The 14,158-nt window shown below is 40.7% G+C and overlaps 1 protein-coding gene across 4 annotated transcripts; it reads right to left on the bottom strand.

The window, feature by feature from the left end:
* Positions 1–1,021: 1,021 nt before the first annotated feature.
* LOC142057556 (caspase-8-like) lies at positions 1,022–12,424 on the bottom strand. Of its 4 annotated transcripts, none has more exons than XM_075093797.1 (10): positions 11,841–12,091; positions 11,501–11,687; positions 10,821–10,855; positions 8,626–8,955; positions 8,292–8,397; positions 6,640–6,778; positions 5,042–5,130; positions 4,229–4,340; positions 2,732–3,221; positions 1,022–1,955 (listed from the first exon to the last, which is right to left on the bottom strand). In XM_075093797.1, the coding sequence occupies exons 4-10, from the start codon at positions 8,934–8,936 to the stop codon at positions 1,805–1,807; spliced, it is 1,398 nt and encodes a 465-aa protein (XP_074949898.1). In that variant the 5' UTR covers positions 8,937–8,955; positions 10,821–10,855; positions 11,501–11,687; positions 11,841–12,091; the 3' UTR covers positions 1,022–1,804. The 4 variants fall into 4 exon arrangements, with proteins under 4 accessions (XP_074949898.1, XP_074949897.1, XP_074949899.1 ...); XM_075093796.1 differs by having other exon boundaries at positions 11,516–11,687; positions 11,841–12,068; XM_075093798.1 differs by lacking the exon at positions 11,501–11,687 and having other exon boundaries at positions 11,841–12,363.
* Between the last annotated feature and the right edge of the window lie 1,734 nt (positions 12,425–14,158).

The raw sequence follows: 14,158 nt of genomic DNA on the forward strand, positions 1-14,158 counted from the left end.
GTTCCTGTATCACTCTACTAAATCAAAATCCCATGTAGCACCAAATATACCTAATAAGTAAATTCGATATCCAGTTCCTCCTTATGTAGAACATCTGAAAGAACTTGGTCTGAAAGTATTGAACTCTGACACAGAGAAATATGAACAAACAGAAATGCTGTTGATTCACAACTACTGGAGAAGCTGCCACCTTCCAGCAAGTTTCTCCCAGAGGAAGCAGTTATTTAAGCTATATTTCCTTATCATAAAGCAACATTCACAAATCTAACTTCATATCTATCAGAGTCTTATTTATGAAAATATTTTAAAAATGTAAATAAATGTTGCCACATTTCCTAAGTGGTTAACCAAACATCAGCCACAGAACTGTATTATACCTGAAAAGACCTTCTGGCAACTTTTGCCACAAACAGCACTCTAATTTACATAGTGCTTGTAACATGTGTTTTTTAGGTTATTTAGGAAACCTGTGTGAACAGAGCTGTGATTCTAAGAACGGGCATTTTCCCTTCTACTTGGAACATGAACAAGGGTAGGGGGAGCAAAATGCATCTGCCAACATGAGTGGAATTAGAAAAAAAAAGTTTCTCTTCAAGGACACAGACAGGATTGAATAAAGAACCCCTGCTTTAAGGCTAGACATGAATTTCAAAAAAATGCAAACTAATAAAAGCAGAAGTTACAAAGTGTTTCAAACCCATCCTTTATCTTGTTATAAACTCAAAAGCCTTTAGAATCCCATACAGCTCCCACACACCACCTACACCTTGGTGAGGATGCAAGGTAAGAACAGCCTCACTGGCATCAGCTGCCGTTATCATGAAAGTCCTGAACTTAAACATATTCTTTCCTACCATCTCTGCAGCTGCTAATGAAGGGATATCAATATGCTACCCCTTGGGGTGGCTACCTTCGAATAATTCAATAAGAGCAAAATAACTTCTGCTGAAGCAAAAGTGTTCGTTATGCTTACTGTCCCTCAGTCAGCTCATCCAAAAAAGAAACACACTGCAAACAAAGGTGATGTGAAAACCAAAAGTATTTATTACAACAGAAACAGGAGTCCAGAGGAGATAGAGTCAGTTGCCAGGAGAAGAAAGCATCTCATAGTAGCGGCCTTAATGTAGTGGAACCTTCCTTCCAGCAGTCGACAGCCATTCTAAACAAACTGTCCCCTAAGAGCTCTGAGAAAAAGCACAATTAGAGCCCTTACTATTAAAAAAAACTAACCAGCAATGCTGTTTAGCCAAGTAAATTAATAACATAAAGCAAACCAAGTATTTGGAGGAAAAGAACCAAACTTGTATTATCATAATAATCTTTTTTTGGTCCTTCTGCAATGATGTTGTTTTCCATGAAAAATTACACAGCTTCCAGAGACAGCCAATGATTCACCTCCCTGTAAATCAGTTACAATCTTACACATGTTCCCTGGCAAGGGATCTAGCATTCTGAACCTATCTGTTCTTTTCTTCAGATTTCCATGACTTAAAACAACTCGGACAGAAATGGGACTTCCACTGGCATTTCTAAAATGCTTCCTCACTTGAAACCCAGGCTGAACAGACTCCGCTGCTTCTGCAGGACAGAAAGCCAGATCTGTACTCCGCCGTGGCCTTACCAGACTGCTACAGATCCAGGTGCCTGGAGACTGATTAAACATGGGAATTGGAAAATTTAGGTCCCATGGCCCCTTGAAGGACTGGGGCTACCTACACAGATCCAGATAATTTCTTTTGCAAATTCTCTTCGCTGTGGAAGCCTATTCCAGGTGTGATTCCTAACTGAGTGTATTCTTATTTTCCTACTGTTCAGTTGACAAACATTGTGGAATTTGGAAGATCAATTGCTTCCGCAGCGTTGATGTTATCTTTGGCATCTGCTTCCATCCCTTTAATACTCTTCTTCCCACTTCCTTGTTCACTTCTGTCAGGATGGTTAGGACATCTTTGCGGCTTGAACAGAAATGAAGAAAAGATATACTGAAACGCATGGTACTTGCAGCTAGGCCAAGAAACTGATCTATGTTTGCTCCAGTAAAGTGGTATCTCAGGGAAGCCTAGTACCTTCCCCTCACCCTGCCTGTCACACTCCATTGTGAAACCATAGAGTTCAGTGTGTTTGGGGGAATAAAAGCAACCTCCGTGTGGCATCATTTTACCAGCAAAAGCAGACCCCTACTTTAGTTATAGGCAGAAGAGCGCACTAAGATGGAACAGAACCAAACCTGTGCATTCTCCAAGCCATCTTCTGGACACCATGAGAAAGTGATGTCTGAAGAGATATTCTATTTTCTAAATCAAGTTTATGGTGGGGATGGGAGGGAGGCAATAAGGAAAATTATGACTAAAGAACACTGATTCTTTTGTCTGTGTAATCACTCAATAAATTTGCCTCTCATCACGTGTCAGTGGAACAAAAATAATTTATCAGTCAAAAAAAGTTAAACAACATGCACACACATACACATACACATATTTGTTCATATGTAATATTCCAGCATTACAACCCTGGTTTTGTCACAGGCAAACTAGGGGAAGTCACTTGTACTTGGGTTCATCTGTAGAAGAATGACAATGCCCAATTCCAGAATAATTAAGTGTTCTGCACTGTCCTGCAGGTGAAAAGCATTATATAGCACACATGCAAAACACTGATGTTTCAGCACAGCATGCTTAAGTATGTATATCTGCAATACCCCAAATGTACATGGATTAAAAATAGTACTTACAGTGGGCAAAGCAACTCCATCTTGTCACAGAGGCATTGAATGTAAACACTGCCAGTCTTTGTACAGCGGTAGCACTCATAGTCTTCCACTGTAGCCATGCCAACCAGAATATCAGCCTGATCAGGAATGGAAGTCACAGGGGTAGCATCCTTCTCAAGATCACCAGGAAAGTCTTCTTTTACTGTGACAGCTGGATGACCTACAGAGCCTTGGCAAGCCTGGATGAAAAACAGCTTGGGTTTGCCAGCAAGAGAAGGACAATTAGATCCACTGAAGCAGGAGAGTAAATCTTTAATATTTACAAACTCATGATCAACGCCTTTTATTTTGTCTTTTTCACCATGGGAAAAAATGAAGCAAACAAAACAGTCCATGTTACTATGATCTTTTTTGCTGTATTCTTTAACTTTCGCATACATTTGCTCTGCTTCTAGATCCATATGCTCCACTGTCTCAAACTGAAGCCACTTAAAGACCCTCTTCACAGCCTCTGGGAAAAAAAGTCAGAAGGCACTTGTTAAACATAAACAGTGACAAGGAAGATGCTGAAACATCAGTGTCTCTGTGATACAACAGATACTAGCAGAAGTGTTCAGAGCCCACCAATAAACTCACCTGACGGACTCTTAGCCTGCCAAATCTAATTAGAAAAACCCAAATGCCTAATTTTGTTTTTTTTAACACAATTGGGTTAAGCATCATGCTATCTAAAACAATAACAAGTCTCAGGTTATCTGATTAATTGGTACAAATTAGTGAAGCTTACTGTGTTAAAGCAAGCTTTAACTGTGCATTGCATAGTAATTTCAGATGATTAAGAACAACACTTAGCAAGTTAAAGAAGAGGTACCTCTTCAAAATGACAAATTCTGCCACTCTTAAATGAATTAAGTCCCTCATTCTGTGAAAATGATCAATGCAGCAAGAAGGAAGGCAGGGTAACCTGCTAACAAACGCTATGCAGACTTCCCAGCAAATGTTGACTTAATTGTTGTGTGGGTGGTGAGGAAGCAGCTGGGAAGCAAACAGCCTATAGACAAGCTGGATGGAGTTAAAATATCAGTGATGTGGCTTTCATGAAACAGATTTTACTTTTTTAAGATAACAGGCTTTAAGGAAAATGATAAAGCAGTAGCATTTACTTGAGCATTAAACAGAATTTAAGGACGTAAAAATATTACTCCGTGATAGCTACGAATTAAAAAAAATCAGAAAGTTCAAAGGTAGAATAGCAATCCCTCCTTCACTGTTTGGTACATATGACCAATTAGGACGATGCTTTCTACATAGAACAGAAAGTGGTTCCTTCTTTAAGCCATCAGCTAAACTGCTGGAAGTGGCATATTTCCAAATTCTACAGTGACTGTTGTTCCAGTTGCTCTGGAGGCAAAGGAGCTGAGTGGACATGATTCTTCTTCACAGAAAAGATTAGATAATTCTTTCAGAGAATTATCACTGAAAAAAACAAACCAGTAATTGGATTTTAAAAGTACTTACCTCCATCTTTCATTGTTCCTTCTCTGTCTTCACGTGGATTTTTAAAACTGTGGTTGTTAAGAATCACACAGTAACCATGGGGGTTATTTTCCATCTTATATGTTTCCACAAGCTATAGAAACAAAGAAAGCAGATGAGAAAGCAGTAACAAGCATCCAAAAGAGAAATATGCTATACACAGATTGTTGGTCCTTCATGTCCAAGCACAAAAAAAAATCTTGAGGACCAAGATACAAGAAAGGAAAAGCCTAAGAATACAAGCTAGCTACAGGGGAGAGGAATACGCTTTGTATCCCTGAATCCTCCTCTCTCTGTGGTTAGGATATGATTTTGGCATGGGAGAAAGTGAGTATCTGGAAACACAGATTTGCATGTGCAGAGGAAAAGTTCCTGCACCCTACTATTCCCTCCGAGAGTCCTTGTGGGTTTCTAGTGAGGTAGCAGATTCTGTTGTTCCCTTCCTGTCTGTCCAGCAGTATCCTGTCCAGGACTTTAATGTCCCAGCCTTCTTTATTGTTAAGATTGGGGTTTTTTTTCACACAACAGCAACTCCTTCATTTCTTGCCTAAAAGGTTGCTGACAGCAAGGTCCTCCCAAAGGAACAAGGCTTGGTCTTGTTTTCAAAATGGGAGTTGTTCCAAGGCCTACATATAAAACCCTTTATACCCCATATATATATTACATATTTTTATATATGAAGCTGTATATACCCCTCCCTTTCAGCCCTTCCATCTGCTTAGTCTTAAGAATTTATGCTCACCCCTCCCAGGAGTTGGATAAATACTTTAAAGGTAATCTTGAGGTATTTCTCACCTGTTGTGGTGTCTTCCCCCCGGCTCCTTGTCCTGCTGGATGCACAGACACAGGCACTGGATAGTAGAGTTTTTCCTTAGAATCGTATTCTAAGAGTGAGAAAATAAACAGAACATTTTAGGACTGAAAAGATAAATCTTCCACTGTGTGTACGTCAATACTCAAAAAAACAGTGCAAGGAGTTGAGATAGAGGGTGGTTTCCACATCACTGTGGATACCATCGTTTTGTAGAGCTGGGCCAAGCAGGATTCCAGTTTCACAGACTGCTGGTTATTAAAGCTGTGCAGAGCTATGCTCCATTTCTTCTCTGGTCTTTTACTGGTAGAAAGATCCAGATAATAAAAGGCTGAATGTGAGCAGTCACCCCAGGCAAACCATTCACTAGGGACTCCACAATGGGATACGTAAGTGAAAGAGGAGACCTGTTTTTGTACAGTGGTACACTACAGCTAGTTCACTTATTTCTGAGGCCATTGTCTCTTCTCTAGAGAACTTTACTGTTTGGGTGGACACACCAAGGATGCAGAATACCAGCATAACAGAAGATCTCCTCAAATCAATGAAACACTTCTTTGAATAAAACTACCTGAAATAAGTGAAGAAATCATCAAACCCATGACTCTACCCAAGGAAATAAATCACAGTACTCTTTTTACAAGTTACACAGATGTGTTTAAATGGAATTTAATTGTCAGGGCAAGAAGATGTATGAGACATGGTCTTTTTGTCTTTACCAAGGGAGACAAAATAAGAACAATACTACTAAAAAGCCATTCCACTGACACAGGGCTTGCTTACGCTAACCACCATTGGTTATTTTCTTCTGCTCTTTTAGAAACACAAGCACAGGTCAGCAGCGCAAAGACATGCTGCAGAAACTAGTCGGTATCTCTGCAGGGAACGGCATGGGCTATATAGATGTGTCTAAGGGAGCACACGTCCTGAGTCATTCAAAAGGATGTTCTGAGGAAAAATGTAATAGGTCTCAGTTGTTGGTGGTTGACACATCCTGTTTCCCAATGAGTAAGTCCCAGCTGTGGTGTCACAAGTCACGACCTCAGCTGCAACAGCCCAGATATACCAAAGTCTGTGAAATTTCACATCTGGTACAGAAAGCTAATGGTTACACTTTAGCCAAGCACTGGGTCTCCAGGATCTTCTCCTTTGATGAAGAGCAAACAGCCTGGCTAACAGAAAATAATGCTGAAAATCTCCCAGTACAAGTTTCACCAAGGCAACTATGACCTACAGTCTCTTTCAGTGACTGAAAAGCTATCCTGGTCCAAAACCAGCACTGCACTGTTTCCTGAAAAGAAAATTTGCATTTAAGGCAGAGAGGAGGGAGAAGCAGACCATTTACAAGGCACAGAACGTATTTCAAGGAGATATACATAAAGGTATGATGGGATCATGAAGTAGCAGAAAACTTCAGAAACCACAGGTAACGAGAGCCGCTCTGCCTATCCTATGATCCTGTAAGGTCTCTCTCTTATCTCTGGAGTCCTAAACTGCCAAGGATGGAGAAAAAAAAAAAAACACCAAACCAAAATCACAAAACCACCAGCTTTACTCTAAAACAGCAGATTAAATAATTTACCTTTTTTTGTTTCTTCATAGGTATCAATTTTTTTCTTTATGTCAGCTCTAAATTTCTTGAATACATCTTTCAGCGTTGCCAGGTTATCTTCTGTAATTATCCCATTTCTTTCCATTTCCAGTAAGACCTTCAACATGGACTAGTAAAACAAAAACACATAACCCAAACTCACACAGTGACCTTCAATAACTGCAGTATCAGGCACTTCTGGACAGAGCAGAAGACAACATCCCCATTCCCAGATACTGACCAGCTAAAGATCTGCTTGTTTTTCCTCCAAACCTCATTAAAACAGGGACAGGATGCAATGCAACTGAAGAAACTTATCACTAAGGTTAAGACAGGATCATTATAAATTGCCTATGGGTAGGTTATCCTGCTTTGTTTCAGTAGTGCAAAGCACTGATGTGGAGAACAATATGGTATCCTGTTGTGCCTCAGTGTTCAGATCAAGTGCTGCTAAGTCATTTAGCTGTGCCATTTTACATTTTCTGTTACAGCAAAGGTGTTCAGGGCTAGTTTTGGTTTTTTAAGCTCAATGGTCCACCAAGTTGGAGGTAAATCTGCTGATTTTCCTATATGTGCCACAATACAAATAGGACTTTTAAGGAAGCTTCATAATAATATCAAGCATTTTATAACACTGTTCATCATTTGGTCCCCCCAGTTTAAGAAGGACAGGGAACTGCTCGAGCAAGTCCAGCAGAGAGCTACCAAGATGATCAGGGACCTGGAGCATCTCCATTATAAGGAGAGGCTGAAAGACCTGGGTTTGTTCAGCCTGAACAAGAGAAGACTGAGGGGGGATCTCATCAATACTTATAAATATCTAAAGGGTGGGTGTCAGGACAATGGGACTAGACTCTTCAGTGGTGCCCAGTGACAGGACAAGGGGCAATGGACTCAAGCTGGAACACAGGAAGTTCCACTTAAATATGAGAAAAAACTTCTTTACTCTGAGGGTGCCAGAGCAGTGGCACAGGCTGCCCAGGGAGGGTGTGGAGTCTCCTTCCCTGGAGACATTCAAAACCCACCTGGATGCGCTCCTGTGCCCCCTGCTCTAGGTGTCCCTGCTCAAGCAGGGGGGTTGGACAAGATGATCTCTAGAGGTCCCTTCAAACCCCTGCCATATTCTGTGAATCTGTGATTATTTACAAGTACTAAACTAGCTCATCAAACCCCTTAATACTTCTGTGGGGCAGTTAACAAAATGTTGTTACCCCAAATTACAATAAAGAAGAATATGTACCCAATACACACAAAAATTTGAGGTTGAACTCACATTAGAACTCAATTTTCTGTCTCCAAAACATTGTTTTTCCTCCAGCAAACATCACTCTTCCTAGATACAGCATATTTACAAATGCCAAGTAAAGACGAAAGGAAGGGCATGATGGATTTTGCAAGAAGAAGAGATTAGGGAGACAGGTGGTGGAGGGAAAATAGGAACAGAGAGCAAAAAGGGGCAGAGAAAAGATTCATTAAGAAAAAAAAAGTCCATTCTTTCACACAGCAGCTACCAGCTAACATCACAATTCTTTCAATAACAGATTTTGGTGAGAGCAGACTGCTTTCTCTTTCCTCCCTTCCTAAAAAAACTAGTGGACTCTGAACTAGCCTTGCAAGAAACTTATCCAGATCACTTTGCATACAGCATTATCCTGGAGCTTGTTCTTTGGTATTTGGTTTTGGAGCAGGAACTTCACACACTTGACATCATCTGGACTCAAGTCCTCAGCAATTCCATATAGCAGTTGCCTGGCAATAAAGAATAGAGAGACTGAATAAGAAAGTTATGAGAAGTGAACACCATAATTTCACATTTGAACTGCAAAATGTAAAACTCACAATGGCAGGTAGTCACGCTGTAGTAAATACAGTTATGCTGGGATATTCATAAGACAACAGTGCAGACAGAAAACAAGACAGTATACAACAGAACTGTGGCAATTTTTGCATGCAAAGGTTTGCTACCTCTGTGCTTACCTGTAGGCTGACACCTTTGCCCTGCCTGGGATCTGAAGCTCTTTCTCCATCTCCTCTCGGCTGGAGCCCAGCTGGGCAGCCAGGAGGTCCATCCGATTGATCCGGTAAAGCAGCTCCTTCAGGAAGAACAGGTTTCCCACCTCGATCATGCCCTTCTCCTGCAGCACGTTGAAGAAGGCCTTGGGCTCCTGGATGGCTTCCAGCTTCCTCATGGGGACATGATCCAGGCTGAGGAACTTCAGACCTCCCAGTTCTTCTGTGACCAAAGCCTCAGAAATGTCAAAAAGGAGTTTGTGCAAGTCTGTATTCATTTCACATCAGGATTTGGATCTAAACACAAAAAGGAGTTGATTTCATTTGTCAGTAACAGTAGCGCAACAACATGATGATAAAAGGTATCACATCATGTAGAATAGCCCAAGATAAATACATATGGTCAAAAGTACTTCAGTAGTGAGAGGCTGTCTTGCTATAATAGCTTTGATGCTTTCATTCTCTTGATTTAACAAGGAACATAAATCTGCACCAACTGAAATTGACAGAGAAAGGAAGACATGGACTGTTCTTGCTTCCTATAGTGTGTCTATGCAGTGGAAAGTACAGGATGTACAATCCTGGCAGGCTGCTGCTATTTGGGTTTTGTTTTGGGATTGTTGGGGTTTTTTTTGAGATTTGATCCCTTCTGGGAGCAAGAGCCACTTGCCAGCCTGAAATATAGACTATGTAGTAAATGAGACTGCCAGGTTTTACACCATAACAAAGATAAAAGTTTTACATTATATTGAAGACAAGCGTCCACAATGGTATAACTCTTCTAAGCTAGCTGGCTTCTCCTTTCTTTATAAACTGCTTCTGACCAGGGTCAGCATAGCCAAAGCACCTCTTCCTGTTTTGGATTATCTGCATCAGGTAAAACTCAGTTCTCAGCTCTCAATCAATTTGTAATACTCAAATCAAACACTGATCACATCAATCCTTTTAAATCGGCCAGGAGAATTCTTGTTAAAATAGTTCTGTTTCACTGAGCATCAAATACCACCTCCCTTCCCCACCACTTCCTACATCAGCTTTAGAAATATTATACTCGGCTTATGGATCCAACTTCTGAGTACAAAAGAAGGTTAGAAAATACCAAGTGCAAGCCTTCCAACTATCTCACCCTGACACTTAATAGAACTGCCTCCACTGCTTCTCTGGTAAGAGAACCATTTGCCACTTTATCCTCTCTGCCTTAGATCTAAGACACCTAGGAATCTCTGAAGACAAGCTCTAGAGAAATGCATTCAGTAGAGGTCTCTTATCCCATTGAACTCACTAGGAGACAGAAAAGTTGACAACAGGGAATCAAAACTTCCTACTCCTACACTACTGGAATATTAGGCAATCCATTTTAGTGTGACTGCTACTGCAAATGTTTCAACACCAGGGCTAAAAGCTCCAAGGTAGCTGAGCTGACTAACTGAATCAGTACTACTGTAAATATTAAAAGAAAATAATTAGCAGACAATTGCACTCCCCTTTCCTCCCAGGACCACTATACAGCAAAGCAGCTTTTTGTGGTATAACCTTGGTCATCATTCTGTTAGTTAGCAAGAGTGAATACACAACTGAATCGCAAACCTTAGTCTATCAAAAAAACTCATAAAACAGCAAAACATGATGCTCTGCCCTGCCCCTAAATACTGCTTTCTTAAATCCATTCAAAATGAATTTTTAAACAGAATAGAATCCATACCATTCAGCCCATATCACCACAAAACCACTAGTATCTGAATGAATCATCTGTGCTTAACCTCACGATTCAATGTCGAGAGGTTAACTCACATCTGACAGTGTATTTTTATATCCACACAGGAAAGAGAAGAATGCTTTCTTGGTAGCTGGTTATGAAGTTATCTTCTTTCTCACATAAATCATGCCTTTTGTTTAAGATACAAGGCATGTTCTTACAAAAGTAAATCTTTCTGGTAAAGGAAGGTTGCATTTTTATTTCTCAAAGGCTGTAAGTTTCAAACCCACAAAAATATCGCAGTTAGAACAGATGTGCCACCTACACACTATATTTAATCCTGTCTGTAAATACAGGGAGCACACTAAAACAATGTTAAATGTTAACTGCTTCTGTCTTTTTCTCCCACTTTACTAAATTAAAGACATGACAAGCAAACTATTATTATTAATTGTACATCACTTACATGGGAGGACAGGCTGGAGAACTGCTGGAACAACTCTGAAAAAAGTGAGATAGCCATTGTCTCTAAAGGTCCAGGAAAAGTACTGCCTTTTGTACTATGGTCTATACTGTCACGTGATTTACAGAAAGTATGTTATAACAAAGTAATAAACTGTGGTCATATTCGAGCTGTTTTCTACTCCACCTATCACAGTTCCAGTTTTAGAAAATTAATTGTTACAGTGCTTGTGAGAAAAATCGGTAAACAAGCCACAAAAGTAAGGAGGTTTTTCTTTTGTTTTAAGGGGACAGGCTAAGCAGCATGACCAGGACTTTCTAGCATACAGCACAGCTCAGTATATTTGCTCCCATACATAAATCCTAATTAAAAGACAGTGAGGGAAGGGTGAGTCAATTATATCTTCCCATTTTAAAATATGTCAGTCCCACTGTCCTGCTGTTGTCACCAGGTCCTCCATGACTTACCACCTTTCTCTGAAGTCCCTCTCCAACTCACCCGAGCCTACTTTTAACATGCAGTTTCATGGAAGATTATTTCCTAAATTAAAAAAAGTCAACCATCAGCCCCAAATTCAGTAGCTGTACTCAGTGAATACAGGGAACTGAAAGGCTAAACATTCCTTTGAAATTATTTAAGTATTATACTTCCCCATTTACAAAAAAATCTAAACAATAATTAACTTTTGGCATTTTCACCCTCTTTGAAGTATAGAACTCTGCCTTCAATGGTAAGGTTCCCAGTATGGTCTGCCGGTCACCAGTATGTTCCTTGCAGCAGGAAAAATACACCATCAGCAATCAGTACAGCTACCAGACTCTCTGAAGCTTGTGAAGTCAACATTATGAAGAGAGACGGGAGAGCTGAAATCTGTTAAAATTTTGCAATGAAAACAATCACTCATTCATTTCAACCTACCTTTATAAACTTAAAATTAGAACATACCTTTCAATAGAATGAGGCATACAAATTCCCTCCAAAAGGCACGCACTCATAACAGTTTAGAAAACACATCGAACTTACTTCACTGGCACGAGTTGTCCTTTTATCCAAAGGTTAGGAGCAGCACAGAGGGATACCACAAGCACTATCTGATCTTCAGGTCCAAAATGGTTCTGTCTCCATGTCATCCCATGCCTCAGCGTCTCTTTCCTTGCATCAGTTCCTCTGTGTCTTAACTGAATCAAGACTCCAGTTGCAGTTTGAAAGAGGAAGCATGCTGTGATCAGCACGGTGTGGAAAATACTTATAGACAAGACCAAGCCCAGGTTGGCTCTTTCCAAACAGAGGCTTCTCCCATCATGCAGCACTTTCAAGGACCAGCCCTCCTGGCACTGTTCTTCCTCTTTGTCTTTATTGTTTCACTTCTTATTTCTTCCTATTTCACCCTTCCTCAAAATGTTCCTGTCCCTTTGTCAACTTACAGTCTCTCCAATTTCCCTCAGCTCCTCTGCATGCTGGTTTTGTCACTCCAGCTTCCACTAGAAAGGTCTCAGAGAGCCAGTGTACCCCTTGTACAGCAGCCCACCAAAAACTGATCTGTCCCAGAAAGGCTGGTCTTGAGGAAGTGAAAATGCTGAGGCTACTGACTACTCAGCAACTGTAGTGACTGTGGCCTCTACTGGCACAAGGCAGGATACACAGCTCCTGTACAAAAACTGACAGTCAGGAGGGACAGGGTAACAGAGACTTGTGGATGTTACAAAGCCCACTTTAAGATCATGATCTTCCCAAGATACCAACTTCCCGACAGAAAGAGTATTTTACGCTAGTCCCACTTTTATCTGCCTAAACAAGGGTTGCACAAGTCACAACCCTTCTTTAGTTCTGTAGGTGGAGAGCACACACGTGTGCATATGCTTCTGTATGCCATCAGTAAGCCTCAACAGAAACCAACCACGTTGTGTTTGTTTGTTTTAGGCTGATTTCTTTCTGGCACAGCTCTGTATTACTAGAGTTACATTGAAGGTGTACAGTGTGGTCAGCAAGGAACAATGAATACCTGAGTTGTATAAAAACCACCCACTCTCCCCCAAGACTTTCAAACCACTATCTTACAATACACTGCATATGATCATGCTTTGAATCCTCAGCTTTGCTGACATCCTTCATGCTTACTGGTTTTTCTGTCTTCCCTCATGACTGCAAATAGCTACTGTCTTGATGGGGCTAACCTGGATGTCCAGAAGCTCCCGTGGAATTTCAAAACTGACCAAGTGCTTTTTGTTCAGTTTCATCTCGCTAGATACAATAGGAATGAGATCAGTGTCAGCTTGAGCCAAGGTGCACCCAGATTCAAGATCTGAGCTTGCTGTTCACATGTGCTGGAACAGCTTTGTGAAGAGCAGGTGCAACTAAAAGAATCACTTACTCTCATTATTATGCTAATAAATTGATGTTACACAATACATGTACAGCTATCTTTGCAAGCAGAAATGTTGGAGGAGGGCCTGAATCCAAGGGCTTCATCATGTATGAGCAGTTGGTGAGAAACAGCAGTAATTTCACAAACTTTGAGTGAGATTCCTCCATGTAGAAGAATCAACATCAGAGCTGCATATTCCGGGCCATCTCAAGCTGGGTTGGATGTTGGGTGGTTTGGGCTGTTTAATAAGATAAATGTAAAGGAAGGCAAAGTGATTTGTGTTGTGGGGGCTTATTTTAAAACTTCTCAAACTTTTGTGTTTTATTCAACTTGGAAGAACTTCTATTAACAAGAGACCTTGCTTTTTGGGGGCATAGTTACTTAGGACTTTCCAATGAGAATACAAATACGAGCTTGTAGCCCTTCTTTCTATAAGTAGTCTAAAAAAGTTCCATCAGGGTTTCAAGATTTGTACATTTAAAGACTCGATCCATAATAAGTAGTCTTTGCCTGTCTGCTAACTAAACATATGCATTAAGAATGCAGTTTGCTTTGACTTCCAGGATTTGGAAAAACATATTGACATATACGGCCAATCCTGAGAGGCGTCAAACTTCTTTCAGTTCCTGGTAAGTTCAAAGGCTGTGATGGCACCCAGCAACCCTTGGATAGAAATCTGGAAAATCAGTGAGGAAAAAAAAAATCCCTTTTCCTTTGATTCCAGTCAGGCCAAGCTGTAAGTCGCCATGGGCAAACAAACACCATCTACCAGGTGGATGGTGTATCAGCATCTTGGACAGACTAATCCTTCCTAGCCAGTGCTGGAGACAGGGCATAGGGCTGAAGGATGGGTAGGAAGTGTTACATGTCTCTGGATGTTGACTCCAGTGAAATGTGGCAGTTTCCATCAGGGGAGTTTATTGACCATGTTTTCCCAAGCTTCCTTCAGAAAAGCAGTGCTTGTGCTTCCAAGAAA

Source organism: Phalacrocorax aristotelis, chromosome 5 (assembly GCF_949628215.1).
Source record: "Phalacrocorax aristotelis chromosome 5, bGulAri2.1, whole genome shotgun sequence".
Taxonomy (NCBI): domain Eukaryota; kingdom Metazoa; phylum Chordata; class Aves; order Suliformes; family Phalacrocoracidae; genus Phalacrocorax; species Phalacrocorax aristotelis.